Below are 13,898 nucleotides of genomic sequence, written 5' to 3' on the forward strand. Positions count from 1 at the left end.
CTTGTAGACGTACGTGATCCACCTCCATCTGGAACCTGCTCTAATACCATGATCTACGCCGCGGACGTGACTGGATCAGGTCTTATCGTGTACGACATGGCCCGCGGAAAATCCTGGCGCGTCACCAACAAACTAATGAACCCAAATCCGGATCACGGCACGTTCACCATTGCAAACGAGAGCTTCGACCTGATGGACGGCATGATCAGTATGGCCCTTAGTCCGAAAGCTCCGTCGGATTTCACATTCAACTCGGCGTACGGTGTCTCCAATAAGCGGCCAGCTGTCCTAAGCGACCTGTTGCTATTCTTCCACGCGCTTGCTTCAATTTCCGAGAACGCTGTCCGTACTTCGGTGCTGCACAACGACACGATGTGGGCGGAAGACGTCGGCGCAATGCCCCGAGCCTTTCGGTCGATCGGTCGCCGAACGACGCAATCTGCCGCCGAAGCGATGGACAGCAATGGAAATTTGTTTTTCGGATTGCTGAACCAGATGGCGATCGCCTGCTGGGACTCCACCACGAACTACAACCCGAACAACTTTAAGATCGTGTCGCAAAACCAGGATACGTTGCAATTTCCCAGTGGCGTGAAAATCGTACGCAACCGAAAAGGAATCGAAGAATTGTGGGTGATGACCTGCCGGTTTCAGAAGATCATGACCGGCACGTTGAACATGAACGAGACGAACTTCCGGGTGCAGGCAATACAGATTCCCGAACTGCTGGACGGGTCCCGAACGTGTCGGCTCCGTTAGGTTGTAGAAGGGAAAGGGGAGGTGCGAAGGTATAGTTTGTAAGTTCGATCTGTGTATGTGTGTTTCGAGTCGTTATTGAATATAAGTACAACAAATTACGTGAAGTGAGAAACAATCTTTGAACAGAAATCCTTGAATTTTTCTTAATATTATATTTTATTAGTGACACTTTACCACTAAAGTGATATTCGTGTCTGATCAATTTTAACTTTTACAAATTATTCATTACTTATTTCTAGTTTTTAGATTTCTTTGAATAATTTACAATCTCCTTAAAAATTTAATACTTATCTTTCCTTTTCGGTATTATAGGCCAGTATTTCTGGCAGCGATCCATTGATTGCGTAGTCTCTTCTTTGTTGTTCGTAACCTTTACATTCCACTAATATATGTTGTACTGTGATTGGATTTATTTATTTATTCAGAATAAGGCCGAAGTGGCCTGTGCGGTATATAAGAGTCTTATCCATTCGGCTCGGTCCATGGCCATTCGTCGCCAACCACGCAGTCTACGGAGGGTCCGCAAGTCATCTTCCACCTGATCGATCCACCCTGCCCGCTGCGCACCTCGCCTTCTTGTTCCCGTCGGATCGTTGTAGAAAACCATTTTCACCGGATCTCTTTCCGACATTCTGGATACGTTCCCGGCCCACAGCAGTCTTCCGATTTTCGCGGTGTGAATGGATGTGAATGGATGGTGCTCCCAATAGCTGGTGTAACTCGTGGTTCATTCGCCTAATTCACGTACCGTCCGCCATCTGCACCCCACCATGGATAGTTCGCAGCACTTTCCTTTCGAAAACTCCAAGTGCGCGTTGGTCCTCCACGAGCATCGTCTAGGTCGTCTAGGGTTTTGTAGATTGTCAATTTGGTACGGCGGCGAACTCTATAACGATCGGAGCGTCTTGCGGAGTCCAAAGTACGTACGATTTCCAGCCACTATGCGTCTACGAATTTCTCTGCTGGTATCATTTTCGGCAGTCACCAGTGAGCCCAAGTACACAAATTCTTCTACCACCTCGATTTCGTCACCACCGATGCAAACTCGAGGTGGGTGGCTCATTGTCTTCTCTTGAACCTCTTCCTATCATGTACTTCGTCTTCGATGTGTTGATGACTAGTCTGATCCGGTTAGCTTCCCTCTTCAGTCTGATGTAGGCTTCCTCCGTCTTCTCAAAGTTACGTGCCATAATATATATGTCGTCGGCGAAGCCGAATAGCTGGACGGATTTATTGAAAATTGTACCACTCGTGTTAATCCCTGCTCTTCGTATAACCCCTTCCAAAGCGATGTTGAATAGCAGACACGAAAGACCATCACCTTGCCGTAACCCTCTGCGCGTTTCGCAGGGACTCGAGAATGCCCCTGAAACTCGAACTACGCACATCACTCGATCCATCATCGCTTTGATCAACCGTGTCAGTTTAATCGGAAATCTGTGGTCGTGCATTAGCTGCCATAGCTGGTCCCGATCGATTGTATCATATGCGGCTTTGAAGTCGATGAATAGATGATGTGTGGGCACGTTGTATTCGCGGCATTTCTGCAGTACTTGGCGAATGGCAAACACCTGGTCCGTGGTGGAGCGTTCGCCCATAAAACCCGCCTGGTACTGCCCCAGGAACTCCCTAGCAATTGGTGGTAGTCGACGGCATAAAATTTGGGAGAGTTCCTTGTAGCCAGGGTTGCCATTATGCCAGACATATCTGGCACTGCCAGACGTTTTGGCATCAAAAAGAGAAAAAGAAAAACCATTCACAATGCCAGACTTTTCAAATATCAGACAGATTTTTTGTGGCCAGAATCGGTAGTATAAGAGCTACTGAAAATTGTCTCATAAAAATGACCGCCACTTCAACTAGCTTCAAAAAACTAATGTTTGAATCAATTTCAATCTTTTGTAATCAAAGTGAAGGTGTGGTTTCTGTGGATGTTGGTCCGGACTGCAGTTTAGCCATGCAGGTTCCCCGAAATCGGTTTAAAGGTTTCAAAGATGTCAAGACCAATTATTGGCGTAATTTCTTGCATTTAGGAGGTCTCCAGTAGCCTTGCGAGCAAAGGCGTAGGATTGCTAATCCGAAGATGGCGAGTTCGTTTCTCGGTCAAGTCTAGGATGCTTTCGGGTTGAAAACATTCTCGACTCCCTGGGCATAGTGAACCAATTGTACTTGCCACATCTGATACATACTCACTCATCCAAAGGCGGGCATAGAAGAGCCTTTATCAATATCTGAGGAAATGCTAATTGAATAACAAGTTGGTAAGCAGGCCAAGTTCCAGTTGGAATGTAGAGCTATTGAAGAAGAAGTTCTTGCGTTGGGATTTCTGGAAATGCTTACAACGTTATGTAATAAAAATCCCAATATAATGTAATCACATTGTCTATTTTCATGGTTTATCACATTTCCTGGTTATTAAACAATCCTATGTCATTCTGGAAGAACGGAAGATTCGAGGCATCCGAAAAAGAGTGAATAACGAATTATTGATGTGCCCCATTCTCATGAACATTAGTGGCTTTCGGAGGTTCTCGGGAAGATTCGGAACCTCCGTAAAAGGGATAAATTCATGATACTCATCTTAGAGGAGCGCAATTTTGTTCAAAGCTTTTCATTTCCGTACTCTGAGTAACAAATGATTGACTTAACTCCCTTCTCATGGGCTTGTTACGCTCCAGAGGATCAAAGTCCTCTGTTGATATGAACAATTCATGAAAATTAAATTGGCACAATTTTGTTTGTTACAAAAATTCAATTTTTTTTTTCAATAATTATTTATATTTCATTCAACTCGATCTGAATTTTCTGAAATACTTAAATTGTAATGTGTACTAAAAATCTCATTTTTACGGATATAAAATTGATTTGACGAATATCTCAGGCAGAAGCAGACCTTCTTTTAGAAGAAATTTTGATAAACATAGATCAAAAGCAAACAGATGGCCAAACAGAGAAATTTTCAATAGAGGTCAACATAATTAGATCATATTTTTAGTTCAAATCACTTAATTTTAAAAATGATAAAGACAAATTTCTTCGCAAGATTTTGCCAGATTTTCAAGATGTAGCATACCAGACTTTCCCCAAAAACTAGTGGCAACCCTGCTTGTAGCCGGCGTTCAGCAATGTGATTGTGCGGTAGTTGCTACAAACCAGCTTATCGCCCTTAATGTAGATGGGACACACGACACCTTCCATCCACTCCTGCGGCAAAACTTCCAGCTCCCAAATCTTGGTAATGACCCAGTGCAGCGCTCTAGCCAGTGCCTCACCACATGTTTAAATAGCTCTCCTGGTAGCTGGTCAACTCCAGGGGCTTTGTTGTTCTTCAGCCGACCAATCTCCTCCTGGATTTCCTGGAGATCCGGAGCCGGTAAAATTATGTCCTGCTCGCGTTCTCCCAGGTCCATCACCATCTTCGTCTGCCACATCGCCAGTCAGGTGTTTTCCGTAGTGCTGCCGCTACCTTTGGATCACCTCACGCTCGTTCGTAAGAAGGTTCCCGTTTATGTCCTTACACATATCAGGCTGTGGCACGTGGCCCTTACGTGAACGGTTTAACTTCTCATAGAACTTTCGTGTGTTATTAGCGCGGTACTGTTGCTCCGTCTCTTCATGGTCTCGATCTTCCTGCTGGCGCTTTTTCCTCCGGAAAATCGAGTTTTGTCTGTTCCGCGCCCGTTTATATCGTGCCTCGTTCGCCCTCGTGCGGTGTTGCAGCAATCTCGCCCATGTTGCATTCTTCTCTTCCACTAACTGTTCACATTCGCCGTCATACCAGTCGTTTCTCTGATCCGAGGACACCGTTCCAAGTGCAGCGGTTGCGGTGCTACCAATGGCGGATCGAATATCTCTCCAGCCATCTTCAAAAGACACTGCATCTAGGTGCTCTTCCGTTGGGAGTGCCACTTCCAGCTGCTGCGCGTATTCTTGGGCTAGTCTACCGTCTTGTAGCCGCCCAATGTTAAGCCACGCCGACTTCGACGCGTGTTGTATACCGTCGAGAGTTTTGAGCGCAGGCATACTGCAACAAGGTATTGGTCGGATTCAATATTCGCACTGCGGTAAGTGCGGACGTTCGTGATGTCGGAAAGAATTTACCGTCGATTAGAACGTGGTCGATTTGGTTTTCCGTTTCTTGGTTAGGTGATCTCCATGTTGCCTTGTGGATATTTTTGCGAGAAAAGAAGGTGCTTTGGACTACCATTCCGCGGGAGGCTGCGAAGTTTATGCATCGTTGGGCGTTGTCATTCGATACGGTACTGTGATTGGAACTCCACAGGTAGTGCATACTGGTGGACCGTTAATAAGGTAAGCGTGGGTGAATCGAGTATGTCCTAGCCGCAGATGGGTTAAGACGCGTTGTTCCGAGGCGCTTTTTCGATCTGGATATTTTTCTGGCGTTGGTTTGATCCTCCGAAGGTGGCATTGATTGGCATGCCATTCCATGCCATTCCGATTCCCATTGAGACCAAATTCTTCTTTTGATTTCTTGAGCAGGTATATGGATGTCCAGCATTGGCTGATCTCGTCCTTGTTCAGCTAATTCGTCGACCTTCTCATTTCCTGCAATGCCAGCATGGCCGGGAATCCAACTGAAAGTAATGTTTGTTCAATGTTTTGTATCCACGGGTACCTCGGGTACCGCCATGTAGGGCATCGAGACAGCTGGCGGAGTCGGTTAGTATGAGGGTATCTTGATGGTGTTCCACCTTTGACACCGGCCCGCCCTTCGAAGTTTCATTAGTGCGAATGCTTCTGTGGAAAACACACTGCAGAGTGCAGATGTTAGGCAGGTGGAAACTGTTACAATTATCGCACGAAGCAACTCCAGCTCCAATTTGTTCACCGATTTTGGACCCATCGGTGAAGATTTCCTTGTGGTTGATGTATTTGTGGGCGATAAATTCCTTGAATGTCGGTACTGCAATTTCTTTGGTTGTTCCTGCTCTGATTATTTCCCTAAGACCGTTGTCGATTATTGGAGTTGGCATGTCCCATGCCCTATCTGATCTTCTGAGTACGCTGCACATTTTTGGAATTGACCATCCCGTTGTTTCCAGAAGCAACTTCTTAGCTCTTTGTACTACTGGGTATTCCGAGGCTCCTTCATTCTTTTCGCAGAGCCTGACAGCTAGGAAATACAGACGTTGTATCAAGGCAAGGCGAAAATGAATCCAATATGCTTCAGCCATAATAGCTATTGTAGGGCTCGTTCGGAAGGCTCCAGAAGCACTGCGTGCAATTGCGTTGTACACTGGCTCTAAAGTTCGTTGTATCGCTTCCATGTTAATGCTCGCAGCTTAGTGTTCATTAAGCACTTCCACAGTTATTAACTGCGAGGTTTCTAAGCCATGTTACCATTTTTGGATTCGTATATCATGAGACTAGCACAATAATACTTTTATGCACAGTATGCCCAGGGAAGTCGAGACAATTTCCAATCCGAAAATTGCCTGGACCGGCACCGGGAATCGAACCCAGCCACCCTCACCATGGTCTTGCTTTGTAGTTACGCGTCTTACCGCATGGCTAAGGAGGGCCCCTTACCCTAGTATACGTATGATGTTTAATCTTTTACGACAACTTTCCTTGGTAAGCTCGATTAGGGTCGATAGTGACACCAAAAAATTTTAGACACCGTGTTCAAGGTATTGGAGTTTGATCAATTCTAATAGCTCTACCTCGTTTCCGGTAGTTCATGTGGCAGGCGTGCAGTAGCTTGGATTTTGTAAGAGCAATTTCAAAGCTGACACTGGAGGTCCATCCTACAGCTGCTGAAACTGCTTCCCTAAGTTTCCTACGAATCGAAACGTGGTTTTTCCCTTTCACTATTAGAATAACGTCATCTGCGTATAGCAATATTTTTATCCCAGTTGGTATGACATTGAAAATTGGTTGTATGACGACTAGAAATAATGTCACGGAGAGGATTAAGGAGAGATCCATTGGCGACTACTTTGAAAAATCTATCATTGACGTAGCTAGACAAGATATTTAGCATCCTTCCTGAGATTCTCCAGTTCACTAGAGTTTGCAAGATTTCGGGTCTATATGTTGTGTCGTCTGCTTTCGAGATGTCAAACGATACGATTTCTACGTGTTCATCTTTTCGAAGGTTAATAAGAGATTCCAGTTTGGCGAAGTGTGAGTCTATCCCCTTGCCGGCACGGAAGGCGAATTACCGCGAATCAAGTCTTCCCGAGGCCTCTAGCTCTGCCATTAGTCGGCGATTAATTATTCTTTCAAAAAGTTTCCCTATCCAACTTAAAAGCGTTATCGGTCTGTATCCATCAGGTTTACTGCGGTCAACGTCTGGTTTTGGGATAGGGATGACAATACCAATTTTCCACTGGGCTGTAAAGGTGCCACCTTCCCATATTCGATTGCATAGCGCTAGCAAAGCCACTTTTCCACATAATGGTAGCCGTTGAGGTAATTGGTAACCCACGTTATCAGCGCCCGTAGAAGATCCTCCTCGTCGGTCTAGTGCCCACATCAGCTCCTCAATCGGGAAATTGGTTTTATACTGCTTATGCAAATGGGGACGATGTGTTTTCGTCCCAGCTTTTCTGTTTGGATTCGCGTACACATTTTCGACATAATGATCGAGCTTCTTGAAACTGTTTCAAAGCTTCTGCCTTACGTGGGTCGTCGTTGCCTTAACGACGAAGGGTTCGAAGTTTCTTACGTCTTTGTTTTACAGCTGTTTCTACTTCCTGGTTCCACCATACTGCTGCCTTTGGTCCTATGACCCCCGATGTAATTGGAATACAGGCTTCTGCCGCTGAGACGATCCTATCAGTGAATTCGGTTACGGAGAGCTCGATGTCAGGGTGAAGAGATCTAGATGTGAGCTGTTCGTATAGTTCCCAGTTGGCCTTCTCAAACAACCATCTAGGTCGGCGATTTGGTTCGTTTTGACTACTTGGCTGTTCTGGTCTGGTATTCATCAGGCGAACTTGATGTTTCGATTTCTGCTGGAGCTCGTTTTCCCCGGTTGGTGGATTCAGTTGGCGATATTTCCATTTGTCGTTTCACGCTTTTGCTCCGAGCTAGAATTTCAATCTCTTGTTTGTGGGGCTTGCGATAATCTCGCCGACAAGCTGGGGGAGATATGAATGACTGATCCTTCCTCGATAGCCAATCGTGCGATGAATTTTGTTGCCGTGATGTTGTGGATTTGATTTCCTGCGAAGGTTTATGATTGGAAGCTGAGGGATGTGGTTCTTGCGATGCTGGTGATTGATTTTGTGTGTTCGATTGTCCCGTTCTCTTCAATATGGCAAGCTCCCTAGCTAGGGTTGCAACTTGTCTTTGCAGGGTTACTATCAGTTTATTCTTATCGGCCAATTCTTGTTGAATATGACCTTGAACTAGTGTTTTCTTTTTTTTTTTGCTGTTCGGCGCACACGCGTCTTGCTTCGAGAAAGATATCCGTTGATCCGTTTTTTAGCGAATGATTTTTTCTTCTTGTTGGTACTTTAAACAGTCGCGTGACGTAACTTGATGGCCTGATTTGCAGTGGTGACAATATGGCGGGTTATTGCACCTCTCCTTTCGGAACATCGTGTGCCGCATCGTAGGCATATTTCCGTTTTTTGGCAGAGCTTTTTTGGGTGCCCATATAGTCTGCACTGATAACTCGTGTTTCAGGTATTGCGCTTTGATCCATTCGAGACAAGTGCGATCTTCTATAGCTTGCAGTAGCCATCGGGAAAGTAAGTACAGTGCGTGTGTTATTCGTCGCGAGCCGGAGAAAAAAAAATATCTTTTTGATATTCGGTGGATAATGCGCTTTGCTCCGGTCAAGTAAGGACAAGTGAGTACAGAATATAGCACGTGCGTCGGTTCCGTCGTCAAAAACTCGATCCTTTACAGTTTGCATATGCCATCGGGCATGCATGGTGACTATTGTTCATGCTCGGTTTATATACACGTCGAACGATCTGGTATCGTTGTAGTTTGTGCGGTCGGGAGGTAAATCAATAGATATACGTTTGGTCGTGTTCCTGCTCGGTGTGCTTAGTTTGTTTGTTTTACTTTGTGCGGCCGAATCATGGTTAGGTAAAATCACTGTGTATAAAGAATGGCACGGTCGTATCGCTTATCAGAGTGAATCCAGATCCAACGATGCCTACCAACTAACTGATAATCCTTCCTGTGGTTTTTGTGGAGACGCAGAGGTAAACACGGTCTTCACATAGCAAAAACCACATACTAATATTCCTTCCCTCTTCCTAACTGACTACAAGGACGTGGCCGGCGCCGTTATTGATCATTTGAATATTAGTGTCACTAAAACTTGCACACTGAGAATGCTTGAACAATCCCAGTCAATCATTCAGTTTATTCTTTGTGCAATTTCACTGATTCTGGTCAATCACGGAGTAGCAACCATAGATATGTGTAGTCAGTCAAAGCTAAGCTAAGCTAAAAAACCCAGATTAATCCACCTAGCGGTGATGATGCCTTTCTCGTGCGGTAAAAAAATAGTATTTTGGGCATTACTTCTGAGCCCATCGTCCGATCGGGCCAATTTTCAATAAAAAATAATGAGACAAGATTCTGCGAGACAAGACCTGTTGCGAGCAAATCGGTTCAGGGTAAGTGCATTAAAAGTGAGCTAAATTTTTTTACGCGCTTTTTTCTGAGAAAAAGTATTTTGGCCATAACTACCAAGCCCATTGTCCGATCAGTCCAGTCCAGTCCAGTCCAAGTCCAGTCCAAGCCCATTGTCCAGATCAATTTTCAATTGAAAATAATGGGGCAGAATTCTGCGACGAATGCAGCGTGTTGTGCAGGAATCCGTTTGGGGTAACTGCATTAAAAATGAGCTAGATTTTTTTACGCGCTTTTTATGAGAAAAAGTATTTTGGCCATAACTACCAAGCCCATTGTCCGATCCGTCCAATTTTCAATAGGAAACAATGGGGCAGGATACTGCGTCGAATGCAGCCTGTTGTGAGGGAATCCGTTTAGGGTAAGTGCATTAAAAGTGAGCTAGACTTTTTTACGCGCTTTTTTATGAGAAAAAGTATTTTGGCCATAACTACCAAGCCCATTGTCCGATCCGTCCAATTTTCAATAGGAAACAATGGGGCAGGATACTGCGTCGAATGCAGCCTGTTGTGAGGGAATCCGTTTAGGGTAAGTGCATTAAAAGTGAGCTAGACTTTTTTACGCGCTTTTTTATGAGAAAAAGTATTTTGGCCATAACTTCCAAGCCCATAGTCCGATCCGGCCAATTTTCAATAGGAAACAATGGGGCAGTATACTGCGTCGAATGCAACGAATGCAAGCGAGTAAATTGGTTGAGGGTAAGTGCAAAAAAGTGAGCTAAACTTTTTGCTCTTTTGGTGCGCACACACACACACACATACACACACACACACACACACACACACACACACACACACACACACACACACACACAGAGACATCACCTCAATTCGTCGAGCTGAGTCGATTGGTATATAACACTATAGGCTTCTGGGCCTTCTATAAAATATTTGGTTTGGAGCGAACATACAGCTTTTATGTGTACTTCGTATACGAGAAAGGCAAAAATCATCAATGGAACTAGTACGAAGCATGTACCGCGAGCCACGACCTTCGCGGGAGGCATTGAGTGTCCTGGCCTCCTTTATACCAATCCTGGCTTCGATCGATGCTCCTACAATGAATCTGTCTTTCGACGAAGAACAAATACTCTTTCCTGGCCTATATCATTCGCGCCAATCATCCATTGAGGTTTGTTAGTTCTAAGCTGCGACCCTGCTGGCCCCACGGGGAGCCAGAGGAACTATCGGTCATTTGACGAATGATAGAGTTGATTAAATGTCAGTTCCAATCTTCTAGTAGTAGGAAGACAGAACTAATTTGGTACACGTTCAAAAGCCACCTACCACTCGGGGTACACTGCTTTGTTCCAACCAGGCCAAATTTTTGTTTATACTGCGTTTCAATGATGATAGCGGGCTATGTCTATTGATGATGATGACACCGCGCTTGTCACCGGCTCGGTTCCAACTAACGCGACGACGAAGGTGTAGGTATAGACATACGCTACGACAATTGAACTTGATATTTACACTATCAGTTTATTTTTTTTCGTCACTTTTGCCAGTAGTTTCAATGTAACTGCACTTAACCGAGATGCACTGCGAGTGGTACTATCGCGTAGGGGAAGGGGGGCAATATACCCTAGCTAAGCAAACACTGCTTTATTGTCTTATTTGTAACGCTATTCATGGGTTTTTTTTACATTATGCAACAGTTAAACAAGATAGCTAGTGTGAGAATCTGAAATGAACCGGAAAGGAACCTCCTATGCAGATGCCACGTGTCTTACCTGTATGCTGGTTTGCAGTCGGAACGAAAGTGACAGGTTGACTTGCTGCTTGGACTAGCCTGCTGTGATGGCACTCGAGATGAGTGCCAAACATGCAGCAGTGAGTAGCAAATATTAATCTCATTGTACACTAGATTGTAAGAGCTATTTCATACCCACACAGCTAGTTGATGCCATTCAAAAATTGTCAAAAATCTCAATCATATTGAAAATATTCACATTAAAAAAAAAGTGGTGATATTCTGTTGCCGGAAAACTCATGAGGCAAAACGCCTTTTAGCTGGCAGCTCCTAGGGAACAAAGCACCACGCGTCGGCGAATCAGCATTCTGGTATGGATAGTTCGTGGAGACGCAAGTACATTGTAGGTTAGTGCCACTAGGGCGTTTTGCCTCGCCGAAATGTTAGATGTTTCTCCAAAATGTAAAATTTTTCGGTTTTCCCGACCTTCTCATACACTATTTTGAAACTTTTTTCGCCTAACCTACATAGTTTTGGATCTAGTTTTGTTACGGCTTTCTTAATGACGGTAAATATCAGGGAAACCACAAAAGGCGTTTTGCCTCGGGGGGGCGTTTTGGGGCCTCTTCCCCTAATCACCGACGGTGGAAATATAGATATGTATTTCTCAAACTGTGGGCCCTCCTTAGCAGTGCGGTCAGATGCGCGGCTACAAAGTAAGATCACGCTGAGGGTTAGATTCCCGGTTCCGGTCTAGGAAATTTTCGGATTGGAAATTGTCTCGACTTCCCTGGGCATAAAAGTATCATCGTGTTAGCCTCATGATATACGAATGCAAAAATGGTAACTTGGCTTAGAAACCTCGCAGTTAATAACTGTGGAAGTGCTTAAAGACCACTAAGCTGCGAGGCGGCTCTGTCCCAGTTTGGGGATGTAATGCCAATAAGAAGAAGATTTCTCAAACTGTATGTAGTTTTTTTTGGAGCGTTGCGAGCTTGGTATTTACTATCGTATCCCGAGCACGATGTTAATAAACAAGGAAATCCTTGAATGGTTGAGATTGAGAAACGATTTGATAAATAATGGTCGAACTTACAGAAAGTGGAATCTTTTATGAAGCATTTCGAGTTCGGGTCCTAAATTATTGAGAAATGTGTCAAGTTCGGGATTCTTAAACATCTAAAACGAAGAAAGGTGTGCGAAGAATTCAAAATTCTCATAAGTAGAGGCATAGGAGTACCTGTTAGGGTTTGACATTTCGCGGTAGACGGAAAAGAAAAAGGAGTCACAGATGAGCTTTCAATAAAAGAAGAATTTCTTAGAGCACCTGGGGATGTGTTTTTACCAAATTTCGTGGGGAAGAAATTCTCCTGGTGGAGGAATTGCCCAGAATTGTAGAAGGAGCAATTCTCCAGAATGCCTGTAGAAGGACTTTCACATTTCACTAGTTCACGCAAACTATCAGATCCGACGTGTCCGTATCTCTGGTGCCACACCATAGCATTGCGTGATACTTTTCCCGAGACCATGGCAGATCCCATATCATCACGTTTACAGAAAATGTCAAGTTCGTACAATTCGCCCTTCAAACGACCAACTGCGCCAACGGCGCCGTTCTTCATCACTTTCGCTTTGTCTTCATCAAAACACACTTGGAGACCGGCTCTCGTAATTCGTTTAACCGAGAACAAGTTACAACTCAACCCCGGCAAATATAGAACGTTCTTTGCTTCGCACTTTTTCACTTTGTCGTTTATGACCGAATACATCGTAACATTTCCGTCGTACTCCGCCACTAGCTTTTGTCCATTTGCAACAATTATTTCAATTGGTCGATCCAATCGCCGCATGGACGAAAATATCGCGATTCGCTCAACATATGGTCAGTAGCACGGTATACAGAAAACAAGGTAGGCTCGTTAGAAAAATGACACTTCAGATGTGACGCATGTTTCATCGCCACATGTTGGAGTACAAAAGTAAGCATGCTGCGACCGTAGAGCATCGTCTCGGTCCAGCTTGTGCGAAGATTGCAGTGACGCCACATGTTTATATTCAAACTGAATGTTTACATACGTGATGAGCCTGCCTTGTTTTTTGTATGCCGTGGTCAGTAGCTCCCGAATCCAAATCCAAATACCAACCGATACGAACTAATTGTTCCCCGGCTGCTATGAAAGCAATTTCGGGGCAATCGTCTGCAGCACCAATGTGCGCTTTTTGCCGATGTGTGTCAATTTTTGCTTTCGGTACTTTGTTTTGATTATTCACTTTTTGCTTTCCACTTTCGCGATCAAGCTCGTAACTGTCGTAATCTTTCGCCATATTATTCTTATTTGCTGGAAGGATCGCACTACTTTTACAAGATGGCGTTTCCTTACAGCATTTGAAAATGCTAACAATATTAACTCTTGGCTCTGATAAGAGCCTTTTACATGTTGCACAACGCTTCATCCGGCAGAGGGCGGTGCCACCTGTTTGCTCACCATAAAGAAGCGGAGATGTCCAGGTTGATGCCGCCGTCCAGAGTCCGATCGTCTTCCTCATTTGCTGCTGCCCAATCGATCCGTCCATGGCTGATAGCCCTAGCTCCATCCAAGAGCAATTCCGAAGCGTCCTCCTCTAGATCCGTCTCTTTCTGCGTCCGTCAATAAATTCGCTCATCTACAGTCCGTGCACGGTTATTTATGCACATACATAACAAGGTTCTATAGCGATATCCAACGATGTCGCATATATCGAGGGGATTGTCAGACGTACGTTCACATACATACGAAATCGTCGGACGTACGTATTTCTTTTATTATTTTTTTCTTGCATAGCAT

The 13,898-nt window shown here is 44.6% G+C and overlaps 2 protein-coding genes across 2 annotated transcripts in view; one reads left to right on the forward strand and one right to left on the reverse strand.

The window, feature by feature from the left end:
- LOC134202659 (major royal jelly protein 1-like) overlaps nt 1–857 on the forward strand; it is a 44,277-nt gene extending 43,420 nt beyond the window's left edge. Inside the window, exon 5 of the mRNA XM_062677685.1 lies at nt 1–857. Coding sequence (XP_062533669.1) covers nt 1–759 — 759 coding nt within the window. The 3' untranslated portion in view covers nt 760–857.
- Nucleotides 858–7,683: 6,826 nt separating this feature from the next.
- On the reverse strand, nt 7,684–13,677 carry LOC134202660 (uncharacterized). The gene is made up of 3 exons (XM_062677686.1): nt 13,560–13,677; nt 12,570–12,868; nt 7,684–7,950 (listed from the first exon to the last, which is right to left on the reverse strand). The coding sequence occupies exons 1-3, from the start codon at nt 13,666–13,668 to the stop codon at nt 7,684–7,686; spliced, it is 675 nt and encodes a 224-aa protein (XP_062533670.1). The 5' UTR covers nt 13,669–13,677.
- Between the last annotated feature and the right edge of the window lie 221 nt (nt 13,678–13,898).

The sequence above is a fragment of the Armigeres subalbatus genome, unplaced genomic scaffold, assembly GCF_024139115.2.
Source record: "Armigeres subalbatus isolate Guangzhou_Male unplaced genomic scaffold, GZ_Asu_2 Contig1329, whole genome shotgun sequence".
NCBI lineage: Eukaryota > Metazoa > Arthropoda > Insecta > Diptera > Culicidae > Armigeres > Armigeres subalbatus.

What these genes read in the sequence shown, in the direction of transcription:
- LOC134202660 (XM_062677686.1), bottom strand. Translation starts at nt 13,668, where the DNA reads ATGGAGCTAGGGCTATCAGCCATGGACGGATCGATTGGGCAGCAGCAA. An exon ending in GACATCTCCGCTTCTTTATG is followed by an intron (nt 12,869 to 13,559) that starts GTGAGCAAACAG and finishes GACAAAAGCTAG; the next exon opens with TGGCGGAGTACGACGGAAAT. An exon ending in AAGTATCACGCAATGCTATG is followed by an intron (nt 7,951 to 12,569) that starts GTGTGGCACCAG and finishes AAACCTTCGCAG; the next exon opens with GAAATCAAATCCACAACATC.